At 39.4% G+C, this 10,878-nt stretch overlaps 1 protein-coding gene across 5 annotated transcripts in view; it reads right to left on the bottom strand.

Annotated features, from left to right (window-relative positions):
- The window catches only part of TFCP2 (transcription factor CP2), a 45,070-nt gene that overhangs the window by 15,866 nt on the left and 18,326 nt on the right, over window positions 1–10,878 (bottom strand). For all 5 annotated transcript variants that reach the window (XM_004692742.2, XM_012732591.1, XM_012732592.1 and 2 more), the window contains exons 3-5: window positions 3,898–4,049; window positions 3,300–3,376; window positions 2,269–2,374 (exon numbers count right to left, since the gene is read on the bottom strand). In XM_004692742.2, the coding sequence (XP_004692799.1) occupies window positions 2,269–2,374; window positions 3,300–3,376; window positions 3,898–4,049 (335 nt within the window). The remainder of the gene's footprint in view (window positions 1–2,268; window positions 2,375–3,299; window positions 3,377–3,897; window positions 4,050–10,878) is intronic.

Genomic DNA, 10,878 nt, shown 5'->3' with positions numbered 1-10,878 from the left:
ATGGAGCTGGAAAAGATCATGCTTAGTGAGATAAGCCAGAAAGAGAAAGAAAAATACCGGATGGTTTCACTCATAGCAGGAGTATAATGGACCGGTGAGAAAATAACAAAAATAATGAACAACCATATACCAGAACCATTTTGTGGGGGTGGAGTGGGGAATGGGATCAAAAACAGGGAAAATGGGAGGGGAGGGGGGAAAGGGAGGGAAATGCACGGGACTATGGAGGTGGCACACGGGTGATTTGGTGATGGGAAACCCACGGGGATTACAATCGAGATGAAAAAAAAAAAGTGCAAAATGATGTAAAAATAAACTTTTGTAATAATTAAATAAAAAAAAAATTCTACTCTGTGAAGCAAAGTAGGGAAACATCCTGAACTTAAAACCAAGAGACAAGATTCTAATCACAGATATCTTACTTTTGGTCTCAGGTATTAGTAAAATAAAGTATCTGGTCTCAGGTATTAATAAAATAAAATAACTTTCAGCATAATGAGGAAAAAACCTGGCCCCCTTTGCATACCACTCAGAAGAAAATATCAAGACCTGAATAGCCAAAACAATTCTGAAAAACAAACCAACAAAAAACAAATTTGAAGATCTCATTTTTCCTGGTTTCAAAATTAACTACAAAATTACAGTTACTAAAACAGTGTGGTATTTCATAAAGATAGCCATAAAGATCAATGCAATAGAAAGCCTGGAAATCTATCCCCATATATCTGGTCAAATGATTTTTGACAAGGATGATAAAACTAGTCAATGGGGGAAAGAACAGTATTTTCAAAAAATTCAATAAGTTGCTGGGAAAATATTTACACACAAAAAAAGGAAGTTAAATCCTTACCTAATAGTATATTAAGAATTGATTGGATTGTCAGAAAAGTCATTACTTATTTTTTTTCCTTGAAAGACACAGAAAAAAAGCATCATGATTTTTCTGAGAACACAATAGCTAAAAAATGGACCAAAGACCTAAACATAAGGCCTACAATTATAAAACTATTTAGAAGAAAACATACAAGAAAAACTTCACAACAGTGGATTTCGCAACAAATTCTTAGATATGACGCCCAAAACATAGGAAATAAAAAAAAAGATAAATTGGATTACATCAAAATTTGAAGCTTTTATGCATCAAAGGACCCTATCAGCACAGTGATAAGAAAACACACAAAATGGGACAAAATATTGCAAGTCATGTCTAGTTTGGCCTAATATCCAATGTATTAAAAGTTCCTATAATTCAACAGGTAGTTTGGGCAAACGACTGGGATATACATTTCTCCAAAGGTCATATAAAAATAGCCATGAAAAGATGTCAGCATTACAATCATTAGAGAAATATAAATTAAAACCATAATGAGATACTACTTCACATCTATTAGGCTGACCATTTTTTAAAAAACAACACAGGAAAGAAGTGTTGGTGAGAACATCGAGTATACTTCTGGTGGGAATGTGTCTAGGAACTAAGTGTGCAGAGACAACACGGTGGTTCATGAAAAAGTTAAAAATAAAATCAGTGTAAGTTCTAGTGATTCTACCTCTGAGTATATATCCAAAAGAACTGAAAGCATAAAATTAAATATTAATAGAATTATTCACAGTAATCATTCTATTGTCTACCACTCCAATCAATCAAAGTATCCATGAGAGGTGACTCGGTAAATATGTGAGTGACACATAGGTGAAAATTTTTCAACCTTAAAAAGGAAATAATTTCTGACACATGCTGCAACATGGGTGAAATTTGTCACTTATGGTAAGTAAAATCAGTCAATCACGAGACAAAAATGGATTATGTCACTCGTGTCAGTTACCTAGAAGAGTCAAGTTCAAACAAAAAAGCAGGGGGCTAGAAAGTGGAGGGAACAGGGAGTTACTATTTAGCAGGCAAAGAGCTCACATGGTATGGATGGCTGTGTGACATTGTGAATCCACTTTATGCTACTATATTATTTAAAAACTGCTGAAATGGTGAATTTTATGTTAAGCACATTTTACAACTAAATGTAAAAAATAAACAAAAATATCATCCTGAAGTAATGGGTGCAATTTTTATGGATTTTAATTGTCTACACTTCTAACTTCAATTTTGATTTATCATACCATTAATTTTTTATGCTTAGTCAATAAGCACTTCCATATTCCTGCAATTTGAGCCCTTGCAGCACTGGGAATCACAGCAACATCAAGTAAAGCCAACCCATTTCCAATCCATAGTCACAGACATAGCGTGGCCAACGGCTTCTCTTATCTCACCTATGTCAAGGATCCTGTCCCCGGGTCGGTTCCATCTCCAGCCCTCCAGTTGCTGGTGTTCAGTGTACTGTAGCCGTCTGTCATGGAAAACGACTCGGAATATACTCTAGAAAGAAGCACAGACATAATGGAATCTCTTAAAAAATAAGTCTGGCAAAGGTAAGCCAGCAGGAGTTACTCTTAATTTGGTTCCCAGACACAATCTGAAACTACTTTTCTTAAGATGTTTTACTCTAAAACCATACCCTATCGAGCACTATTTCCAGGTAAATGTTTTAATTGCTCAGTTAAAGTTAACTGGTAGTGTATTTAAAATGTGGCTTAAAACTTAACCCTGATGGTAACTACGCACAGGGATGCCTGTTAGAAGCATTTCTACATGCTTCTGTTGGCATGTAATATCCAGCTCATCTTTTCCTGTGCATGTGAGCACACTTACCAAGTCCCCTGCTTGTTAACCCACCTCACAACACGTAAATACTGAGAGTAGGTAGGGGGCTGCGTCCATCAACTTTTCTTTTGTAACTTACTTTATAGAGGTGCCTATGCATATCCCTCCCAACCTCTTTTACAGCTGCTAACCAAACTGCCCCAAGTGTGTTGGGGCATTAAAGTCATTACTGCCAGTCTAGACTGAAAAAAGTTATTCATCAATGGTCGCTTCTGTTTCCCAAAGAGACACTGGAACTTCTTTAGAGCGCTCAAGGAAATGACTTGATTCTACCTGAAATAAATAAATAAATAAATAAATAAATAAATAAATAAATAAATAAATAAACAAACAAACAAACAAACAAACAAACTCCGCTGAGCCAAGAGGCTACCCTGACTGGGTTGATAAGCTGCCTGTTTCTACAGCTCTGAAATATCCATATGACCCCACAGAAATAACACATCAGTTCACTGCAGTGCCAGTAAGTTGTGACAGGTTAAAACTAACACCAAGTTCCTTGCTATTTCTTTTTTTGCAGAAGAATATTATCCGGAAAGGGTCAGTGAAAGGATCTTGTGCAGAAGAATATTTCCTTTACCTTCACTAATTTGCCATTAATTTCTGGAAGTTCTCCAAGTTTTCTATTGTCAAGCATTCGAATTTCATAGGACTGTCCTGGAAGAAAAATATAATTACATATTAAATTCATTGCAAACTAAGTTTGCAAGATACAAAAATAATAAAATTCAGTCGCTGACTATACAAGGGTGTAATATTAGCAACAGCAACTGCAATCGTTTACTCTATGTTAGGTACCACACTAAGCATTTTCTTATCATTGATACAACTCCCTGAAGTTTTACAGTCTCACTTTTATGGATAGAGAATCTGAACCATAAAGCATTTGAACAATTTTTCCAAATTTACACAAACGGTAAATGATAGAACTGGGTAGGGGAAGACTGTTCAGACAGTAACCAATGTGGGTGTCTAAGAAATGTGGAAAGAGACAGGGACTAAAATGGACAGGCAGACAAAAGAAGCAAGTCACATGTATCACTGTGATACTAAACCCCGCTCTCGGAAGTAAGGTTTCAGTTTTAACAGGCACACTACAAAGGTGTATTTTTACACTTAATAAATGATCATGAACCCATAGGTCTGCCATAATACTGGTGAGTAAGGAAGCAGCCAACCTTGATTGAGATATGTTAGGGTTTCATCATGTAATTTCACTGCTGGTGAGGTAGCAGCACAAAGCACATATTGAAAAGGTAGGATTTTATTCTCATTATCAGGAGGCAAACTTGACTCTTCTTGCTTGAAAATGGGCAATGCGAGGACATCACTGGAATAGAACAAATGACTTATATTAACATCTGACAATAGTACAAGAACAGATTGCTGCTGAAATAATTTAACTTCAGTCTGCCTTGGAAAAAAACATAGCCATTACTTCCCACTTGTTTGGTTCAGATTACCTACTCTGATACCGCCTTGACCACAACAATGTGGACAGTGAAAGATACTCACTGCTCAAGATACCTACGTGTTCAAAGAAGTAGTTTTGCTATTGTTTTTAAGAATCAGACCAGAGTTCCTAAAAGGGCTTTGTGTATTATATGCAGAATTCCAAAATGTCCATTTAGGATACTAAGTGATGTATTTATCCCCTGAAAGGCACCAACTGTAATATCTTTATAACCACATCAGCTGATTTATTCTAAAGGCTAGTCAAGAATTTTTAAAGGCTCATGAAAAAATACAAATCAGGCCCTCCCTGGAGAGACAAAGGGTTAAAGTGCCAGCACTATGAAGTTATGGGCAGCTACTGCCAGGGAGATGACCCATGTGTTGAGGCAGACTTCTCCTGTCTCCCCACTGCTCCCCTCAGCAGTGTACTTTGTTAGTCAGCCCGTTCTGCTCCCCATTCTATCTCCGGTGAATCCTCTCACCACCCCTGCACCTCTGGCCTGTACCCCAGTTCTGTATGCATAAATAAATAACTTTAAAAAATACAAATCAATAACAGAATATATTTCAAGGTCAGGTAATATTCTGATAATAAGATATCACCATCAGCTACCTCCTCTAAGAAAAAGATTCTTATAACCTTATAAGTTTATTTAAGCTTGCAAATTAAAGAGACCTATTGAATGAATTCAAGTACTATGCTACTCATTCTGTGAAGTTCTGGACCAAGTTAAAATGTCCTAATTTTTAGTCACTAAAACTTTAAGCAAGCTCTCTTGAGTCTTCATTTATAAAATGGGAACTACATTTGCATCAAGAGTGGCTATATGAGGAAGCATTTGGGAAATCATAAGGATGCACAGAACTAACAGTGACTTTTTCTTTCCAACTCTAGCCAGGGAAAGCCCAACTGCAGCCATCAGTGGGAAAGATGATCCTGAGCCCCAGATTCCTATGGTCATAATCAGGATTTACCGCAAAGCAAATTTTAAAAGGATCTTAAAGAGATGCACCAAATTGAAGGGTATTTCCCATGATCTCAAGACATGCGATAAAGTCTCACAACACATTTTGTGGAGGTGGAGTGGGGAATGGGATCAAAACAGGGGGGGGGGAGTGCATGGGACTATGGTGATGGCACATGGGTGACTCGGTGATGGGAAATCCACAGGGATTACAATTGAGATGAAAAAAGAAAAATGTACAAAATGATGTAAAAATAAACTATTAAATTTTTTAAAAATTAAATTAAATTAAAAAAATAAGTCTCACAACAAAATGTATCTCAACAGACTATGCATAGATGTGCACTAGACCAGCTACAGTGAGAAGGAGAACACAAGTGTTGGTAAGGATATGGAGCAACTAGAACATTCTCATCCTCCGCCAGTGGGAATGTAAAATGACACAACTACTTTAGAAAAGGTTTGGCAGCTTCTTATAAAGTAAACATGCATTCTGCCCATTTGACCTAGAAATTCTCATAGGTATTTAGCCAAGAGAAAAAAAAATTCAAGTCCACCCAAATACTTAAACATGAATATGCATTGCATAAAAGCAAAAAGTGAAAAGCAAAAAGAATCTAATGTTCTTGATTAAGAGGATGGATGCACAAACTGGTGTATTCATAAAATGGAATACTATTCCGTAAAAGAATTGCAACAACAGTGGCTTCCTGGAAGCGCAAGGATACGACAGGGAACTCTCTCTTAGGACATAAAAACAGCTAATACTTAGTCTGTGTGTGGATTTCAGCAGAAATGTGTGCATGTAAATGTATATAAATTCTGGGCCTCCCTGGTGACGCTGGGGTTAAATCTCAGCACTGTCACCACTGTAGCTGCCAGGGAGCTAAGGAACATACAGCTGGCCAGCCCTCTCCTATCTCACCTGCGGCTCCCCTCAGCGGTGGATTTCAATCACTCTGCCTGGTCTGCTCCCCACTCTGTCTCTAGTGATTTTCTCACACCCCACTCCTCTGGCCTACACTCCAGTTCTTCTACACAAAAAATAAATTAAAAAAATTTTTAAATTCTTGTTGGAAAACAAAATAAGAAGCAAATATTCTGATTATTGACCTAAGAATTCCAATAGATGTGATTAAAAAAAAAATGTAGCTAAACTAGGAAAGGAGGTAGGGGGAGGAAAGAAAGAAACTTCTCTTTCTGCTAATGTCTAAGTAGCGCGGCTATGTCACTTCATTGGATCCAGGCGGCCGAGATGCAAACAGGGATGTTATGAAATACAGGGTTTGTGTTGCCAAAAAAGTAATTGAAAGGGCAGGAACAACACACGTGCTCTGCTCACAGGGGTAGGCTGGGTGAAGAAGGTGGGGAAGCCTTGCTGTCCGTATGAGTCAGGTGACATACATTATTGTTCACTTGAGACTATTCAAGGCTGCAGAAACATGGGGTTTTCTAGAAAAGTACTGTGTCCCAGCTCTCTCATTTCTCAAAATAAGGACATAACACCACTCCCACAGCAAATAGGATGAAAAAGAAAGCAAAGCCACTACAAAGCCGAGAAACATGACATTACTCTTCGGCACCATGTCATCCTCAAGCACATCGCCTCTGATGTTTCCTTGAAAGATTAGTGAAGATTATCAGGAATCAAGGCAAACTGGATTTCTGCAACATAGCAACAGCACAACGTTTACAAAGGGAGGATGTATTTTCTTCTCCTCAAATGTCACTGCCTAGCAAGGTTAATACAGAGCAACAGCTCGTAGTGTTCAGTATAACGTGGCAGTGCACCGAACCTCGAGACGAAGCAAAGCAGTGTCATTTGAGGCTCAAATTCTAAAACTGATTCTAAAAGTCACTCCTAAAATTAACTCACAACCATACAGCCAATCGAAATGCATAAAATTATATTTTCCGATAAGAGATTTTAAGCTCTAAGCACTCAAATATATCTGAGTTGCTGTTCCCCTGCATTTCTTGTATACTGTGTGGGAGCAAGAGCGCCTTTCCACTCAGTTGCTAGAGGCAAAGGGTAAAGGTCAGTGGTTAACACAGTTCCAAGCTCTTGCTTACACTGGAACAACAAATTCACGGACGAATCGATTTCAGAAATACAAGTCTGCTCCAAACCGCGTAGAGACTAGAGTCCCTGTTGCCGTCCACGCTAAGTAGTTGTTATCAATGTGTAATTTAGTATCTTATATTCTCATTGCTTCTTGTATTTAACTCATTCCAATAAAACAGGCCATTTGAAGAGTAACTTCTCTTTTATGTGCTTAGTAAATACTTGTAAATATGATTTGTACTTTCATTTGGCTGAAGCGCTAGTGTATCATAATCATTTTGAATTCTTGACATCTCACAGTGTCTCTGATCAAAATAAGGATGTCGAAATCTTACCTGCTAAAAAGATAAGCTGAGTATATGTTTAAAATGTGGTGCTTGCTTCTGCCAACACATATACTAAAATTGGAATGACAAAAGGTAAGCATGGGGCCCTCCCTGGTGGCCCAATGGGCTTAAGCACAGCACTAGGAAGCTGTACACAGCCACTGCAGTAACAGTTCGATCCCCAGCCAGGGAGCTGACCCACATGGCCAGCAGACCTCTCCTGCTTTATCCACTGCTCCCCTCAGCTGTGGATTTCAGTAATCTGCCTGTTCTGTTCCCCCTTCTGTCTCTGGTGAATCCTCTGACCACCACCCACCACCCCCAGCACCTCTGGCCTGTACCCCCGTTCCTGTATGCATAGATAAATAAATCTTTAAAAAAAAAAAAGATGGGCATGACCCCTGCACAGAGATGACATGAGAGTCTATGAAGCACTTCATGTTTAAAAATAAAAAAATGTACTCCACTGAGTGGAAACACACCTCAAAGTGGCCGCATAGCAGAAAGCAATTGAGAGGAAGTAACAGAGGCACAGAAGCAAAGATCAGGAGAGATCTTCCCTGGAGAGCGGCGTTATGATCCCCTGAGTTATAAATTACCCTTCTGAGGTAGAGCATCCTTCAGAATGGTCTCTCTCAATTCACAACTAGGACTTAAACATTCTCAGGCCAATCTTCCAGCTGCTGGGTGCGCTCTCTGCAGAGAGCTTAGACAAGGGATAGGGAGAGGTGCCACGAACCTAAGCCTGAGCAGACAGGTAAACCGTAGACAGGTATACCCACAGCATCTAAAGGAATTAGAAATGAATTGGGGACAACAGGTACCATGGACTGCACACTTCCCTGTTTGTAACCCTCATTAGGCCCCCACCAAGATGACAATGAAACATCTGAAACAGAGCGCGCCGACACCCCCATACTAGCTGCCGCACAAAAGCTCAAGAACAGTACTCTGAGTCAGCTCCCAAAGAAAAAATATCCAGGGCTCCCTGGTGGCGTAAGGGGTTCAGCCTCAGCACCAAGAAGATATCACAGCAGCTACAGTTCCATCCCTGGCCAGGGAGCCGGCCCGCATGGTGTAGCCTCTCCTGACCTGCCTGCTGCTCCCCTCAGCAGTATTTCAGTGGATCTGCCTGTTCTTCTGCTCCCACTCTGTCTCTGGGGAATCCTCTAACCCCCTCCCCACTTTCTTGCCCCTCTGGCCTACACCCCAGTTCTTGAATGCATTAAAAAAAAAAAACTTCAAAAAAGAAAAAATTCTACTAAATAACTGGTTGTAATATCTTTAAAGAGAGGAGAGTGGATTCATTATTTGGGATTTGTGAGAAGGCTGGAAAGGGAGCTCAGAGGGGAGAGCTGGCTGGGACAGATGTCCCGGCAAGTTTTAACATGAAACCAATTAGATGTCCTGAGTAACAAGTAGAGGTAAAATTGGCTTATGTTCCTGGTTAGGAGCCCTCTGTCACTAAAAGTGAGGACAGTTCTGTTACCTGAACATCAACAGAAAATATCATTCAACTAAAAGGTAGTATATATAACAAAACATTTTGCCGTGCTCATTATTCTGTCACCCAGAAGGCAAAAGAAATGAGTAGAATTATAATGCTGCAACTAATCTGACCAAAAAGAAATTTATCAGCAAATAGGAAGTGGCGGCAGCTTTAAAGTAAAGCCATGCAGGCAGGAAGCGTGAGGATCACAACGAGATGGAATTCCTGGACCCCTAAAGAGCAGGCTCTAGGCAGAGGGGCAGGACTGCCAGGATCTGAGCTGCTCAACGGAAAGGCAGGGTTGAAAATGAAACTTCTAAAATTCCTAAAAATGAGGTTCCAAGCTCACATTCCCTGCGAGAGTGGGGGCAAGGGCAGTATCCAAGGAAACTAGATGGAAGCCCACCACTGCAGTCAGAGTCAAGAGAACATGCACAGAAAGGATGCCAAGGAACGACTCGTAATTTTAAGTGGCACCCACATACGTAGAGGCAAGCTGGCACTGAAGCCCAGAATATGCTGAGACTTGCAAAAACGGTAAGGAAGCGAATACCTATTCTTTCATGTGCATGGCGTGTTATTAATCAACATAAAGCAGGGACAGAAGAACACCTCAATTCCTAATTTTCTTCTTTCTTTTCTGCAAAGAAAAGTCATTTTGAGAGTAGAAAGAGATCAAATATTGAGGCCAAAAGATTACTGACCAAGATAAATAAGGAAACTAGTGAAAAGTATCTGTATGTCTAAATAAATGAAAATGCCCTGGATGAAGGTACCTACAAGAATTAAAGAATCTGCAGGTGAATCCATGAATAATGCGTTGTCACTCAGCTGACACTCACAATTCTAATAAAGCCAAACATCACCTTACTTATTTGCTTGTCTGTAATAGCATTTTTCAAAATGAGGAGAGTATATCTCCATATTTTACACAGGAGTAATGTGACATGATGTCATGCAAGACTGCAGAACAAGTTATTAACATAATAGCATATTTAGACAGGGTACCTGGGTTCACTGTAAGACATAACCATTTATCAGACCACTTCCATGGTCTGACAAGGGATGCCAGCAATGTACAAAAACATTTTTTTTTATTTTGTTATTCTTCAAGGTAAAAATATTTTATAATACTTCAATGGCTTCATGGATAACTACACAACTATACCTAAAGTGTCAAAAGTAGGTTCGTGGACCCTACAGCAGTCTATCCCTCTGCTACATTTTTTCATAAATGACTCCTGGAAGAGGACATGACAGAAGATGGTAATCACATGTGCAAATGCCAGGAACCTGGGATGGGGGAGCAAATATCCCTGCACGGTAATATTAACATTTAAAGTAATTTTAATTAGCTAGGGCAGGAGGCTAAATCTAACTGGTTAAGATTTAATAAGGATCAATATAACTTCAAACACTTAGAACTAAAACAGTAACAACAAATGGCCCAGTCTGTGTGAGAAAGAGTAAGAGTAGAGCTTTTAAAAAATCGGTTTCAGTAACAGAGCTATTGCTGGTATGAGGTTTTATTTAAAAGGAAATCTGGTATGAGAAATTGCTTTTTTATACATAGTGGTCTACACTGGAATACTGTGCTTAATTCTGCATGTGAAACTTTAAGAGGATTATAAAATCTAAGGGGAGGGGAACTACAGTCATGTCACTTGAAGAGTAACAAGGAAATGAGGGTGTTTGAAGCAAAGAAGTCTTGTCAGGTCTAGTCTACAAAGAGATTCAATAGCAGTTCGAGAATGAGCTCTACAAAATGTTCTCCCTTGGCCCTCCCTGGTGGCGCAGTGGGTTAAAGCACTGCACTGAGAAACTAAAGCTACTTCCGCATGAGTTCGATCCCCGCCTGC

Source organism: Condylura cristata, unplaced genomic scaffold (genome assembly GCF_000260355.1).
Source record: "Condylura cristata isolate star-nosed mole 26May11 unplaced genomic scaffold, ConCri1.0 scaffold00034, whole genome shotgun sequence".
NCBI classification, from domain to species: Eukaryota; Metazoa; Chordata; class Mammalia; order Eulipotyphla; family Talpidae; genus Condylura; species Condylura cristata.
This window is presented reverse-complemented; position numbering and strand designations above follow the sequence as displayed.